Here is a 17372-nt window from a genome sequence, read left to right on the forward strand (position 1 = left end):
TGATTGTGAGTTGCTGTGGCATTCATGTGACTGACAAGCAAGAACTGACAGACTAAGCAGGAGAGTTGAAACTCAGCTTGGAGGGTGAGAGATGATAATCTGAGTGAGGTGAGGATAGGTAATGTCAGACTGATCAATATAACACTTTCATAATATAATCAACTGTATAATTTCCTTTAAATGAGTGGATTAAATCTCTACTAATAGAGGAAATGTACTGACTCTGAACACAATTCTGATGTAAATAGTAATTTTTATTTTAATTTAAATACAAATATATCATTTCCCCTTTCCCTTTCCTCTCTCCAACCCCTTCCATGTCCCATTGATTTAGTTCCATTTGCATTCATGACATCATTTTCTTTATAAACACACACACACACACACATCTATACACATAAACATATAAATAAAACCTACTCAATCCATTTCGTGTTGCTTGTGTGTATGTGATTTCAGGGATGAGAAATTGTTGTAAAACCAATTGGGGACTCATCCAGGGAAACAATATTTTCCTTCTGTCTTGGTGTTTCAGAAGAAATAGAAAGAAAAACAAGGCAGAGCTAGTATAATGATGTATTTTTAACCAAGCAAAACTTATGAATGACACAGTGTTTTTAAACAAGAGCATATACTGTCCTGAGAATTACAGAATAATATGTAAAAATTCTTTATGTCCATTCTGAAACTGAAATACCTGTGAACTAACAAGCGTGCACATATATTTATACACAGAAATTGTTCATACAACTACCACAAGAATATCTTGGAAGACCTACATGTCAGTGTCCATCCATGCATGATACTTCATATTTAAAAAGAAACATTTATTTAACCATTATTTGTCTCTTGAATGAAATTCAGAAGCTTGGGTTATTCCTGAAAAAAAGTAGCAAGTATGCAGATGAATCTGACCAGCTATAGTGAAACCTCAGAGCACATAAAATCACTGTAGTTGGGGAAGTGATTCAAAAGAGCACACCTGGAAAGACAGGCAGCGAGAGGTAGCTAAAACGTGGGATGTTTCTTACACCTCAACATCACAACACTGGGAATCAAGTTTCTAGCACATGGTGCCCAGGAGATACTGAGACCATGTACCAACCACAAAGCATGTGGATCAACAAATACATCAAAGGGTTTTTAAGATTTACTTTTGGTTATTTTTAAATTATGTGCAGTTGTGTCTAATTTCAACACATGTGTACAGTGCTTGTGGAAATCAGAAGAGGATTTCAGATCCACTAAACCTGGGGTTACAGGTAACAGTGAGTTAAAGAATGTAGATGCTTGGATCACAACTCTAGGCTTTATGAAAGCAGCGCACATTCTTAACTCCTGAGACTTCTTCTGTTCACTGAGCAAAAAAAGACCCGTGTTTACTCCTTAATTTTCACACATTTGAATTCTGTTATCAATGTATAGGAATACAGAGACAATTACAGAAAATCATAAAAATCAAATATAAACACTACACAGAGAAATATTTCATTCCTGTGAATTGAGAATTGGTTATGGGGATCTGTGCAGTGAGTTCACTCTGTGCTCCCATTTTGAATAGTTTTGAGATGGGCATCTCCCATCAGGTTTGAACCTGATTACATTAGTATCCATTTTGAAAATGCATGCAGAGTTGTATACAGTGTACAAATATCCTTGTGCTGTGAGGAAGTGACCTGCAAATTGAAAGGTGTTAAAGGCACAAATCTGCATTTAAGCAGTGTGTGGGAGAAGGAAAAATACACAATATAACATAAGTACAAGAGGGAGAGTAAATCATGGGCATAAGTTCACCTTCTGTTCTAAAACAATGGAGTGTAGCATAGAATTCAAGAGTCAGGAAAATATCAGAAATAAAAATCGGCCTCAGTTTAAATGCTCTTTCATTTATTTCCGTGTCAATCACCCAAACAGGCAGAAAGCACATCACAAAAGTGATATGATATTATGAACTTTTTAACAATTACCTTAAGTTGATACCTAAAGTTCACATTTTCATGATCCTTTGTATTTTATATATATTACATGATCATCCAGATAAATACCTTGATTCATAATGATAAAGAAAATGCAGGTTCCCATGCTTGCACACAAAATGATACACTCAATTACACATGTGTGTGAGCATGTGTGTTTGCAAGCACACCTCCATGCACAGTAATTTACTAGCTTTTCTGCAAAAATCTGCACACTGACTTGGTGTGACTGTAATTATGCTCACAATTCTTTCAGAATGACTCAGTAACAACTAAGAACTGTGAACAAACTTTCACTTCAGCTGTTGGTCAGAGACATTGGGGAAATGTTTATTGCTTTTTAAGGGCAAACAGAATCTGGACATCCGAGAATCACGGCTCAAGAGCAGAAAGGGACAAACAGTCGGGAAAAACAGGGAGGCCATTGCAGTGACATTTACCAGAGACCAGCTGGGCTTGTATACTAGAGTACCAAAGAGTTGACAGAGGGAGGAAAGTGTATAAAAAGAAACGAAGGTACTAACCAGGAGAAGGATGGTTTTGGTGGCTCTGGACTCATGGGAAGATCTTGAAGATGCAGTATTCCTGGGCAGTTGCTTCATCATCTGCTTGTGCCTATACAGTGTGAGAACTATATAGCTGCTGGCCCATAGCATGAGCCCCAGAAAAAGAATGTCAGGAGCTGACAGCAATATTGCATATAATATGTCTCTGGTTTTGTCATGACGGACCCAATAACAGTATAGGAAAGATTTGAGGTTTGTTGTGCTTTCGTTGCCATGTTTTGCCCTCATGTGCACAAGATTGACACTGCTTATAAGGAAATGAAGTAGCCAGCTCAGGTACACAGAGTAACAAATGCACTTGTGCGTTTTGACTTTAAGGTCTGAAAACCTGGAATCCCTGAGGCCAATCCCAATGGCCTGAAAGACACTGAGGAAGGAGGTGCTGCCAACACCCACACCCCTGCCCACTCTGTGAAAGGAGAAAACCAATTTGCATCCAATATCATTGAGGAAGTCCTTTGAACCAAAAGCTGACATTGTCTGGGGCATTCCTTTACACAATAGATTGAAGATGTTGGCTACCATCAAGTGCATTAAAATCCAGTCAGTGGACCTTAACTTGTACCCTATTCGGTAAAGAAACAGATAATGGTAGAGAAGAGAGAAATTCCCCAGAACTCCAATCACAGTCAGACACAAGAAGATCACTCCTACAGCTAGCTCACAGGCTGCCATGGCGTCAGTTCCTACTCTCAGTCTGAGGATCCTGCATGGGAAGATGAGGCTGGGGCTACACATACAGGAAACAAGACATTCTCTATCCAGAATGAGTCCACAAGAAATATTCAACCTATAGGGCAGCCACTGTCATGGCATAAATTACACACATGGAAAGGATTGAATAGGGGCACAAAGCATTCAGTTATTTTTGGGTTCACACTCAGGAAATGCGGAAAGAGGCAATGATGCCTCAGTGACAGCTTGAGCACCGGAAGCCTCCTGTGGCTCATGTTAGAAACATAGTAATAACCCCGTTGTGACAACTGATCAATAATGACCTGTGCTGTGTTCACTTTGGGGAAATAAATATCAATCCATGCATAACTGATTAAGATGGCCAAAATATTAACCAAAGTTCAGAGATGATATCTATATTGAAACCAGAATGAAGTAAATTTTTGAATACTTATAATAGAGTTGAAGTTAGTAAATTATAGGCTATATATGTAACATGTCAATATGAGAAGTGATAATTTCAAAAATTGACATAGTTGGAATTATTAAAATGTTAACAGACATTAATATGTAAAATATTTTATGTACAATGATAAATTTAGGAGAGGCCATGGGATCTCAAAAATCCCCTTTATTTGGTCAGACTTCCCATTTTACAATATTCTATGCCAGGATAATTTAGTACCAAAATTGATCAGAATGTTTTCATACTTGTTAAAACAAGATTAAGTCCTAATATTTGAGGACAGAAAGAAATAAATATATAACTGCTTTCATTTCAGTATCCCTTGCCATTTCTATGGAAGTATGATACTTGAGGTTTAGTCAACATAGGCATTTTCAAATGGATATGAATGCTGTTTCCATTAATTATACTCTCACTCTGGGGCAGAAAAAATGCTTTGTGTTAAAGAGTCCTTCATTTTCATCCAATTGAAGGTAGGATTATATTGTTTGAAGGAAGGATCTCACTCCTTATTAAAAGCATGAAGTAATACTTGGTGTATTCCTAGAATGGCTGAAACTTTATTATTCATATAAAAGGAGATTGCAGGTTGCTGTTATTTTCAATTTATTGCCATGAGAATTTACTTCTAATCTGATTTATAGGACATATTTCAAAATATTTCATAGAAAAGTCTGTACACATCCAAGTGCACAGTGTTGGAATCATTGAGAGAGCCTGTAAATACTTTCTCCATTCAGCGTTCATTACCATGCCCCTTATGCTCCATATTTTCACTGTGCATAAGTGCACAGACAACATTAAAACACACAGACTTACAAATTTCCTCAAAGCTATGCATTGTCATTGACTACAGAAACTCCCATTTATCGGGTGCCCTAGGGAAATCTCCTCATAAAGAATAAAGTTGTCTTCAGAGTGACATTTTATGGCCCCTTTAGGGCCAGCCTTCTTTTCTAGTGGGAAACAGCACATCAGGCACTGACAATGAGAAACATGTTAGGTTCAATGTATAACTCAGTGCTTCTAGGAACCCAGTGTTCCTTTCTTCCTGATTCCATCCCTGAGGATTCTCTGTATCTTTTGTGACTTTGTCTTTCATCCTGGTTCAGCCCCCTGTTCTATTGTCTTCTATGTTCACTTACCAAGATTCCCACAATTTCTCTTTATCTCTGCCCTCAGGTTGCAGTCTGTTACACTGTCAGTACATTTGCTCTTACCAGCATGCTGATCACAGCTCCATGGCCACAAAGATCAGGAAGTCGAGTGTAGGGAGCCAGTCAGTGCCTAAATATGGGTCTGTGATTCTATGACCTCACCTCCCCTCAGACCTGCAATTATTATTTCACCTGCAGTAGCAATGGGCATGCAGGCTTGAACAGACAAGAACTTTGCTCTGAACTTTTCTCCCTTGGTGACCATTAGCAAAGAAGAATTATAAGTTCCTGAATTGAGCTCTTAATGAAATACTGCAGAGTTCAGAGAGGTTGTTATCTGATCTGTTTCAGAGGTCACAGGATCTCATCTTTAGAGATGAGAAGATAATGTGGTCTGTCTGAGGTCTAACATTGAGTTATATGTGTACATGGTATTTCCTGATTGAAGTGTTCTGTACAGAAATCTCATTTTTACTTCCTCATTTCAGTTGGTGTCATTATTAAATATAGATGAAAAGTCATTGAAAATACTTGTTGATATTCTCAGAGAGCACATTAAATTGAACTGGATGCTACAAATTTATGCTTGTGTATTTTTGCATTCAATGTCACCTTTCAAGTTGATTTATTTTTCTTTGATTTCACAACTGAAAGTGGTTTACCATTGATATTTCAAAGGAAACTATCCTTTACCATTTTTTTATTAATAATCAAATAGAAACAAAGAGCATTTTTAACAAAGTTTCCCTGTGTAGGTGAACAATTCTGGCCCAGAAGACATGGGTTACTGAATGAAAATTTCATTGCTAGCATGAACTACCTCATTTTGAGTTATTGGCCAAGGAGGACCAATAGGTAGCCAAAGACCCCAGTCCATTGTCATCATTCTTAACTGCATTTAGTAATTAGTTAACAGCCTATTTTTAAGTGTATTTAAGATGCAATACACAAATTAACCTCAACTGCCCAGGAAATATTCTACCTGTTTTATGCCCTTCATTGTGCATTATAGGATGCTGGGGGAGAAAATATAGCAACAGTGTAATGATAACACAAGTGAAATGATATGGCTTAATTACCATAAAGAAGATATAACCCTAAATTAAATTTGCAATCTGTGCATAGCTTTATAAAAGTTGGGATGACACATTGAAGTGCTAATTTGATTCCTGATCAGATAATTTTATTAGTAATAATGGAATGCTGGTAAATACCTCTACCATGGGAAGTATGTGTACATACTGCCCTCTTTGGCCATGAAGTATCTTGCTATTATAAAAAATGAAATAATCTTATTATATATTTCAAACAGATGTAAATATCTATACAAAGTTTAGATTCACAGCTGTGTGTTGCAGCATATAGAGACTCCAATCTGCACCTGAATTCTGAGCATCCTGTGATTGAATTACCATGTTAGGTAGGTATTTTTGTGACAAAAAAAGGAGAAAACTTTTAAGCAACTAAGGAAATGATACATATATGACTGGTGACATTGAGAGTATATTATTCAAATGCTAATTTCAAATTGTAGGTGACTTGGCTGACTTTATTAGGGAATCTGCCTCATCCTTAGTTCAGACTAAAGTCCTTTGATGGCTGATACAATACATGTTTCCAAGATAAAGAGAACCCAGCACACGACCACTAGATATAGTTTCTGCTTAGGATGATTCATTGTTTTACTCTCCACCCCAGGATGGCATAGTGACACTGTGGGACCAGATGATGAAAAGCTGACCATGCAGAGGAGGATGCCTGTTGTGGCAGAGGAGCTAGCAGGTAGGTTTTAAAACATACTTTAGCACTTTGAAAAACAGTTATCATTATGACTCTGATTATACCACTGCAATATGAATCTCTGGAGGAGATTCAGTGCCATCAGTAATTAGGGATTTAGTTATTTGCTGTTGGAGAATTTTTCTCTGGATTTTCTCCATTAATGAAATATTGTCCTAGTATCAGGTACAAACTCACTTTTCTTTCTTTGTGGTCACTCACATTTAATCTTGAGATGGCTTTTGATCTATAGACCCTGCTGAAAATACTGCAATTGGAGACAATACCTGTGATACTGTTTTTGGTAAGATGCTGATATCAATGCCACAATCTTTATTACCAGCAGACTGGCTGCAGGGAGGCAGTCAGTGCCTGAGACATCTGTCTTGATTATGTCATATTCCCTCCCCTCATAACTTTTCACCTGCTGTAGTAATAAGCACACACAGCTGTGGAAGCACAAACATTTCTGAGCAATGTTTCCCCTGTTCACAGTATTCAAAACAGAAAAACATTCTTGCTGCCACTTCTTGAAGGAAAATTATAGAGCTCATTTAAACTGTCCCCTTTTGTGTTCCCTGAAGGTAAACAGGGAGGTAAGCATCATGAGATTCTGGAGGTCTGTATGAGGCCTGTCATTGAGCTATGCATGTGACATTATATTTCTTGATTCCATGAACAATCAAATGGAGTTTCCATTCCTCATTTCAGTGTGTAACATCTTCACATAGCAATATAAAAGAGAATTTCAATTATAAGACTTTTATCTTAGTATTTCAAAGAGATACAATAAAAAGCATAGGATGTTATCAATTCACAACGGAATTTCTCAAAGCTAACTATAAATGATCAAATTAATTCTTGGAGCTTGTATGGTGATATTTTATTTGTATTAAATGTTATTTGTATGTTAATAAATAAAGTTGCCCGGGATCAGAGCTATTAGCAAGCCATAGGAAAGCAGGGCAGTGGTGGCGTATACTTGTAATCCCACCACTTGGTAGTCAGAGCTAGGTAAGTCTCTGTGTGTTCAGGGATACAGCTATTTTGGATACACATGCCTTTAATCTCAATACCAATCATGGAAAACCTGGAGGCCTGTACAGACAGGCCGTGATGAGGTGGTCATGTGGTTGGGTTTACAACCAATGAGAAGGCAGAACAGGAACTCTATATAAAGACTTTAACACAGGAAGTAGCTCTGGTTCGGAGAGGTAGGACCACCGCAGGAAGAAGGATAAGGATTTTAGCTCTTAGCTCTGACCTCTTAGCTTTCTTCTTTGCATTGGTTCTGGGTTTCTTATTTAATAAGAAGGTTGGTTACATCTACAAGCTTGCACTTATAATAAATAAAAGGCAAGCTTCAGTTGACATTTTATGGAAAAATAACTTTAATGTTTTTGCTATTTGGAAGGAAGTAAAAGTATCTATACAAGGAAGAGAATGTTCTAGAGGAATGCCCTGCAAATGACAGCAGCAATATCAAACAATAACCACAAAACTTGGCTTCTGTCAGTAGTCACACTAATTTCATGGGTTCACCTATCTAGAACTGGATAAAATTATTTCCCAGTTCTATAATGCCCAGAAAGAACACACTCACACAGGAGGGCTGTAAGGAGAAAGAGACATGTGTTATGACTTTCACAGTAGCCTTGATTTGCAGCTGCTCTGGAAAAGAGGACCAAGTAGATATCTATCAGCATCCTTTTCCTTATGTTAATAGATTGTGAATCCACAAAAGGAGACAAATAAAGTAAATGTGATGAGGTATATCTCTCAGGTACGAGCTTTAGAACAATGTTAGAATCTACCATAAAACAGTGTATATTATCAGAAAGTATGATAATCAAGAGATCCTCTATTCACTGTTTTTATTAGGAAATATTTTAAACAAGAAAAGAAAGCACCACTCCCAGTCCTGTTTGTGAGGCTGAAGGACTTGGGGACACGTGTAATGAGTTGTAGTGTCAGTGTCATAGAAACAAAGAATTAAGAAACATAGGTGCTCATGCATCCTTGAGAAAAAGACTATGCAACCTAAAACAGATTGTGAAAAAATAATGTCCTGATGGACTGGATCATATAAGCTAACAGGGACACTTGATCATGGTCATTTACTGTACCCATGAAAAACACCAATCTAAGGATAATAGAGCAATGAGGGGCAGTAGGAAAGAATCAAGCATGTAAGAGGTGGTTCATGATGCTCATCTCATCCAGGTGTGATAGGAGAGTTTAAATTGTTGTCAATTAAACAAAAACATCAGGACAGTGAGGGGTTGTAGTGGCTTTGCTAAATGTCATCATGCAGTAAGAATTTTATGTGATGGTCTAGCATATTTTAGTAATATATATTGTCATTTTAATTAGTTTCATAACTTTTAAAGGCAAGTAAGGGTGATAAGAAGTGAAAAACCGATTAAGGATCATTCCAGCTGACTAGATCCGAGCAAAATTGTATCCCAGTCCCATGTATATCAATTATATAACAAAAGAGCTTACAGAAAGAGTGAAGGGTTATTTAACCTGTAGAGTCGACCACTTTTTAATGGAAGGCTACACATTGAAGAACTAATAGAAAACACCAGCTGTGCTTGATAGGTATTTATTTTATTAAATAAGACACAAATCTGGCTACAGATGGAAGGGGAAAGGCCTGGGAAGAGTGTGGGGAGGAAGTGAATATGATGAAAGTACATTGGACAAAATTCTTAAAGAATGATAAAAATTAGTAAAACAATCTGAACAATGTTTCACAGAAATTATGATGTACTTAAAAAGGGCATGTGGAAAAATTAAACATGGCAGAGGGATAAATTAGTCTTATCCTCTGTTTTGGCAGTTGTTTATACACCATATTCTGTGTACATATATACACTGCAGGGAGGTGTAATTGGGATAAAGTTCATTGGCCAAGTCTGGGATTCCTACCACATGTAAGCATTGAAATACTAAGGTCATGATGCCAAACCACATGCTATCAGAATTGAATAGGTGACCCTGGTAGAGTGTACAGCATGCTTCCATATAATGGTGTTCCCTTTTAGGCCTGATGTGTGCTTAGCAATGCAAGTTAGCACTGACAAGACCTGATTGGGAAATGCAAAATGATACTGAAGCTACAGGAGAGCTTGTACAAAAGGCTGCTGAATGGCTTACAGTAAATATTATCATATTATGAAGGGCTGAGGAATATAGATTCCTCAGTCATGCTGCCATACCTAACATTGCTCTTCTGACAAGCAGATAAAAACCAATGGGGATCCTTTATATTTTACTGAATCTTTTAATGATTTATTCTAGCACTCTTCAAACTGCTAAATGCCAAAACCTTCTGTTATTTGCCTGAAGTTGAGAGCAAATTCCTTAAGAGATTTGCCCTGCTGTAGAAAGATTACTCTTGAGTATCTTACTGATTTAGAAAAGCCCAAGGAAGAAGAGTAGAAATTGAAATTTAAGTGTATGAATGAAATTACATTACTGTATAGAAAAGGGTACTGTCAAGTATCCATCCTCTGTGCCCACATCATTCAGGATGAGGGCACTGTTATTGGATGTATACTAGAATCAGATGGTTTGTTTGCAGGACACTAAGAAATCAAACAATAAATGGAGGTAGACATTCTCCTGTTCCTGGCTAGCTGTGGTTTTGCCATGACACACTATTCAGTTAGTGGTGGGGAAATGTTAATGAAAAATTTCTCATGGGCTGTGGACCATGGGTGCTACACAGCCAGCAAGCCAGAACAGATGTACCTACTAATGCAATACTGTCATAATAAATATGTATGCATTTGGTTGGCTTTGAGGCCAACACACAGAATGGAAGCCCTATATTTTACTGCAAATCAGGGAAAAGACTTATGTATGTCCAAACTTTTGCCTTCAGTGGGGAGAGTAACAATGTTGTTTAGTCAAATGGTGGTGATTGGCCTTTCAAATTCATTTTTTAACTTCGCATGTTTACCCATAAATTATACCTGGTAATGCTCAGTCATGGAGGGAAACTGCTTTTATACAATGGGAAGTTGTTTCTATGGAGACATGTAAACTCTCAGGTTTGCAGAAACAACTGGCAGTTGCTATTACTATTGTTATCAGTGTGGTCTTACTGGACTATGATCCAGGCAACTATGTCACACCCTTAAAGAAATTGATGTTTCCTTTCCCAGTAGCCATCAACTGCCAAGAGTTCCTTAGCCAAGAGTGGGACTGTGTGACAATTTCCTGACCATGTTAATACTTTTGTCTTGCTTGATCTTGCTTATGTCTCATGAACAGTGTCAACAGCTGTGGATCCACATGTACAACAACCTTCCTGTTCACAGAAAACACTGTTTCATTCTAATCACCTACCGTCTCTAGGTCTTACAATCTTCAGGACCCTCTTCCCTAAATCCTTATCCTTGGATGGAGAGATTTTATATAGATGTCCTTTTTGGGGATGAGTATTCCACCAGTGTCTTATTTTCTGATCCTTGAACAGTTGTGGATCTCTGTATTAATCATCATCTACTACACACAGAAGCTTCTCTGATGAGGGTTAAGAGATGAACTAATGATGTAATGATAAATCATTGGGACTCAATTTAACAGCATGTTCATTTATCAGAATAATACTATTATTAAGGTCTCTTTTTCTTTAGAAATGTAGTCACTGGTAGGTCTCCCCCTGCCCATGTGGATGACTACACACTTGAATAGCAATGACTGGGCAACCAATTCAAGAAGAATTTATAAAGGGTAGTTACAAAGTCAAGAAGGATTTGTCACTCAGAGCTGTGCTTGATAGTGTTAGATGGGGCAGTAAAGGGTGAGTATGATCAATATTGAATATATACTTGAAAAAAAAAAGAAAAGGGGACGTGCTGGGGATGTCTTTCTGTATTCTATGAATGTGTTGGTCTGATTTGGTTGATAAATAAAATGCTGATTGGCTGGTAGCAAGGCAGGAAATATAGTATAGGCAGGATAAGCAGAGAGGAGAATTCTTGGAAGTGGAAGGCTGAGTCAGGAGATGCTACCAGCTGCTGCCACCATGAGAAGCAAGATGTAAAGATATTGGTAAGCCATGAGCTACATGGCAAGGTATAGATTTATAGAAATGAGTTAATTTAAGTGTAAGATCTAGCTAGCAAGAAGCCTGAGCCATTAGGCCATATAGTTTTAATTAATATAAGCCTCTCTGTGTTTACTTGGTTCCAAGCCGCTGCAGGACTGGCAGGTGAGATAGATTTGTCCTGACCACAGCCCAGGAGGAACACAGGAAAACTTCAACTACACTCTGATGACAGTTAGGATAGTCACCAATATGGCCAGTTCAGGCTGCTTATCCACTATTGCTGGGAGTCTTAGCTGGGGTCATCCCTATAGATTCATGGGAGTTTCCCTTGCACCATTGTTATACCTGACCGTGAAATGCCCCCTCATCAAGGCATTTCTTTCATTACTCTCTCCCTCTATCCATCCCCCAACCTGGTCCCTCATATTCCTATCCCCACCCACCTCCAGTTTATTTCCATATGGATCCTCTTATTCTCTGTCTTAAATACTCTATTTAGCCGGGCGGTGGTGGCGCACGCCTTTAATCCCAGCACTCGGGAGGCAGAGCCAGGCGGATCTCTGTGAGTTCGAGGCCAGCCTGGGCTACCAAGTGAGTCCCAGGAAAGGCGCAAAGCTACACAGAGAAACCCTGTCTCGAAAAACCAAAAAAAAAAAAAAATACTCTATTTAAGCTTCAAATCTATATTGACTAGGAGTGAGGACATCCTTGTCTTTTCCCTGATCTTAGTGGAAATGTTTCAAGTTTTTCTCCATTTAAGATGATGTTGGATGTGGGTCTGTCATATACAGCCTTCATTATTTGGAAATATGTCCCCTCCACCACTAGTTTCTCAGGAATTTTAATCATGGAATTCTGAAAAATAACAAAGGTTTTTCTTGCATCTGTTGATATAATCTGTGGTTTCCAAATTGAGTCCATTGACCTAATACATTACATTTGCACATGCTAAACCATCTCTGCATCTCTGGAATGAAGCCAGCATGGTAGTATTGAATTGGTTTTTTAACTGCCTTTAAATTCAATTGCAAGTATTTTATTGAAAAATTTTGCTCTGTGTTCATCAAAGGTACTTATCTTTAATTTCCACTCTTTTGGTTTTGGTATCAGAGTATATAGAGAGCACTTTTTCATTTTATGGAATAATTTTAGTAGGGGTGATGTTTGTTCTTCTCTTCAGGATTAGTAGAATGCTGTGGTGAGTCCATGTGAGTCTGTTTGAACTAAATTTCAAAACACTGTTTCTGAAGAAACATGAGCAAATTTCTAATTACTCTAGAGAGGAAACGGCAGAACAAACTTAAGTATGTGTTACATACAGAATGAGGATGGCTGTAAATAAAAACATGTATCAAATATCTCTCCTCTGTATGAGGTGCTTTCTCAGGTTCATGTCTTTTTATCTTACTACGTGACATAGAGCGAAACCAGTGACAATAAGCGTGGAGGTGGTCATCAGGAGCATATTTTGTGAGAGAATTTTCCTGAGGACGCTCAACACACACAGAGAGGAAACCTACAACAGAACAAATGAATTTTTCCAGTGAAGTCCAGACAGCTTGGAAAACCAAACAGCATTTTTGGAGTGACTAAAAGGAGTCTAGAGAAGGGCTTCCTTACAGGTTATGGGTCTGGAGTTGATCAGTGTTTTATTAATTTGACAATAAAAAATTATAATAGAGGAGGTTTTTATTTTGGTATTGGTGTCAACACCTGGTTCCAGGACTACATCTGAAAGAGCTCCCAAGATGTAGCCTGGAGTCATGTCATTCCAGACAAAACTCATAAGGTTACATTTTGTTTGGCAATTCTTTTTGAACAGAGTAAGCAAGCTTGAATACAAAAGCAGAAACAACAGTTAGCCTAGTGATCCTTATCTTGTAAGAAAAGCAGAGGTGGTCTATTTATTTATTTATTTATTTATTTATTTATTCATTCATTTTTTACAAGAGCAGACAGTTCTTCAAAATAATCTTCAATGTCTGAGGAAAAGGGGAGTGGGCTCACAGTACAGCTTGAACAAGCTAGGAGCTTATATGCTGGAGGCACACTTGCTTTTTGGTTTCTCAAGCATAGTAAGTTTAAACTTCAAACATGATGTTAGCCAACAGAAACAGAATGCAGAGCAAAAATAACTGCATCACTAAATGGCCCACCAAGATATGAGTATAGTCTAGTGAAAACTACAATCCTGAAGCTCTTGTGTGACTTTCAGGCAGCACTCCCTGTCTAATAATCTTCTCAAGGTAGCTAGACAGCTGAGGATATCCTCCCCCAACAGATGTCTTCTGCTTCCATAGCACTGGATAACTGGAGAGAGGCCCTTGTGATCCTTGCCAGTTTCATATTTCTCAAACAAGGTGACTTTGTCTATTTTTTTATTCCAGTTAGCCCCCTCCTCCTGAAGGAGTGTATCAATTCAGAGGAAAAGGCTATACATCAGAGTGTGCTGTGAAGACAATGAGTGTCAATTGGCCACAACATATCCAAAGCCAATAGTTATGTAGGGAGAGGTAAGATGCCTGAAACTCCTTCCTGGTACTTAGTTGGCTGTTGAGAGTCCCAGTTGTTCTCAGTTATAGTAAAGGCGATAGAACATGTGGTGAAATATTGACTCAAGCCAAGGAAAGCACGTTGGACACTATAGAATTCATGTATAAAGCAGTAACTCCAAGCAGAGGGGGCTTCTGGAAAAAGATATTGACAAGAACAAGCCTGACTTGTCCATGAAAGATTCACGGCTACCTACCAGTAAGTGAAAATTTCATCTTAAGAAGGAAATCATGATTGTCATTTTGGATACTCATGACCTTATTTTAAATTTTGGTTATGTTTTCAAAATGAAGCATGTGTCTAAGGAAATAAGTAAAAATAGTGAAAATCAACACATACAAGAAAACTGTATGCATATCATAAAGCAGACACCATGTGATCACCATGAAAATGCACCCCATTTTTCAGCATCACAAAGACACACTGAAGGGACTCAACTGAAATATCCTGTGAATTAGTTTTCAAAATTATTTTAAGTAACACCACTAATGCAAATCCCAAAGGGAAAAAATGAAAACACTTAGATTTATTTACAGTTTTCACTCTCTCCCCAGGAAAAAAAAGCTAACATAAAATGGAATTTGTATGAAACCAATTTGCTATTATAGTTTAACTTATTTACATTTCTGAAATTAACAATTATTTTCATTCTTCTATCTCTTGCAACTTATACTTTACATTAAGTCTTTTAGTGGTATTGCTTGAATAATAAACAAAATCTCATTGGATATGCTCTCACATGTTCATTCATGCAATTATGCATGTAAAAAGCACACATGCACATTTAACATAGCAGTGTTGTTATACAAAACAACAATCCCATAGAATACAAATATTATACTGTGGTTACAGTTTTCTGAGCATGACACAAAATATGAGAATTCTGTAAGGTTTTAGAATAGTCAGGGTGAATTTTAGTTAGGGGATTTTCAATAGTTTACCAAGCAAAGCAAAGGCTTGATGCACTGGAATCACGTCTCAGGAGCAAGTAGGGGCTGAGAGAAGCAAAATACATTAAAAATATTGCATGACTACTCAACAGATACTAGCTGAGATTAATAAAAAAATTAAACAGATGCTAAAATGTGTGGAGAGTGTATAAAAGCAGACAAAGGTGCTCACCAGTAGAAAAATTGTGTTGCTCTGGATTCAGGGCTAGATCTAGGAGAGATATTGGTCCTAGATATAATTTGCATCCTCTTCTTGTGCCTGTGCAAGATGAGAACTGTGGAGCTACTGGAGCATACATAGCATCACCACCATGTACACAGCACCAGAAAATATCACATATACTGCATGCAGTATTTCAGCAGTTTTATCAAAAGGAACAGCAGAACAGTAACCCAACTCCTTGAGACTTGTGGTAGTCTTATTGCATGGTTTTGCAGACATATGCTTAAGGGAAACAATGCTAAAGAGAAGAGATAGGACCCAGGTCAGGTACATGGAATAGCTGATGTACTTGGGAGCTTTCTTTTTAAAGCCAGTCGAAATAGTATCCTCAGAGCTGATGGTGAGGACCTGGACTCATTAAGCACATGCTGCCAAATGACACATCTCTAACCACCCTGTGAAGGTAGGAAAACAGCTTGCACTCAAAATCATTGAAGAAACATTGTAAACCAAAAGCTGCCATTGCTTGTGGAACACCTTTACACAGGAGAGTTAAGAATTTTGCCACAATCAAGTGCATCAGAATCCAGTCCATGCACTTTAATCTGTAAGCCTTGAAGTAAAGCAAGACATAATTGTAGATGAGAGATGAATTGCCCAAAACTGCAGCCACAGTCTGTGATAACAAAATAACCCCTATAGCCACTAGCTGCCATTGGATACATCTCCACTGCCTGAGTTTGAGAATTGTACATGGGGAGATAGGCATAGGCTGCCTGCACCATGTTACCTAAAACCCAACATTTGGCATACAACTTAGTACCACCCACTAGAATTAATAATAAATGATTCACGATGTTTATATAAGTGGCTATAATGTACAGATCCATGTTTTGTAAGAAAAACAGTATATAACTTGTTCACTCTTCCAAATCTACAAGGCAGATACTAGTGATTAACATGTTAACAATGAAAATGACAGGGGACTCTGAGTTATACACAGTGAAGTTGAGATTTTGATATTGTGATTACTTCAGGATAGTGAGAGGAAGGAATTGCTGGGTGATGATAGAGTGAGTTTAAAGCCATTTCACATACTCCATTCACACAAGTTATTTATTTTTTCCAGGCATGGCTGTGGAGTATTTACTTATGTTCTCGTACTTCCTTACTGTATACCACATGGCTAGAGTTTTATGATTTTCTTCTATTTTAAGTATCCATTTGTTTGTGAACATTAAGGGTATAGACCAATGCTAATTATTAGTGAACACTAAGACATGTTCATAGAGGTGCATGAACTGTGGGGACGTAATACCTCAGGGTCCTGCATTATGATGAGCCTGGGCAATGAGTAAACTGAAGCATGAATCTAAGGTAGTATTGACCTATAGCTCATTTATTTCATTTTCTAAAAATAAGCACATGAAACAATTGTAAGACTTATTCCTTGATCAGAGGCCAAACCATCACTTCACGTTAAGTACAAAATCACACAGTAGTAAATGTGTGTATGAAGAAACGATAAATAAGTCACTTATTGCATAAGCTGAATTAAGTCCCAATCATTAGATGAGTTAAATAGTGCTATTAGCATTGAAGCACTTTGCAGACTGATTTTTATAGCAAATGTTGCATATACAAACTTGAATTTTGTGACTCACAAATATAACATGTGATACAATTTTCAGATCACATTTCATTGGATGTACTTACCAGACTTTACTGTTTAGACCAGTATTAACAAGAATCATAGACAAGAAAGTAGAGTCCTCTTGTGCTTTCACACATTCACAAAAACTCCCCTAGCAACAAGGATGTTTTAAAGAAATAAAACATGATGTGACTCCCTGACAAGTGATCAAACAAACTCGCAGTATCTTTGTTAGCTCTTCCTAAAGGTCCTCAGAATGTTGACAGAGGGAGATGGGCTCTTGATTAGAGATGGGAATGTTGTCAGGATGGTTAATGCTAGCATCACAGTTACCTGCCACATCTGCACAATTATAGAAATTCTTTAAC

General features: G+C 37.7%; 1 protein-coding gene and 1 pseudogene across 3 annotated transcripts in view; both read right to left on the minus strand.

Moving 5' to 3' along the window:
* Positions 1–311: 311 nt before the first annotated feature.
* LOC128093941 (vomeronasal type-1 receptor 4-like) overlaps positions 312–17372 on the minus strand; it is a 60446-nt gene continuing 43385 nt past the window's right edge. For all 3 annotated transcript variants that reach the window (XM_052711858.1, XM_052711857.1, XM_052711859.1), the window contains one exon: positions 312–14371. In XM_052711858.1, the coding sequence (XP_052567818.1) occupies positions 2270–3280 (1011 nt within the window). In that variant the 5' untranslated portion in view covers positions 3281–14371 and the 3' untranslated portion in view covers positions 312–2269. The remainder of the gene's footprint in view (positions 14372–17372) is intronic.
* Positions 14744–16119, minus strand: LOC128093942 (vomeronasal type-1 receptor 4-like; annotated as a pseudogene).

This window comes from Peromyscus californicus, unplaced genomic scaffold (genome assembly GCF_007827085.1).
Source record: "Peromyscus californicus insignis strain IS unplaced genomic scaffold, ASM782708v3 Scaffold_4__1_contigs__length_199733344, whole genome shotgun sequence".
Lineage (NCBI taxonomy): Eukaryota > Metazoa > Chordata > Mammalia > Rodentia > Cricetidae > Peromyscus > Peromyscus californicus.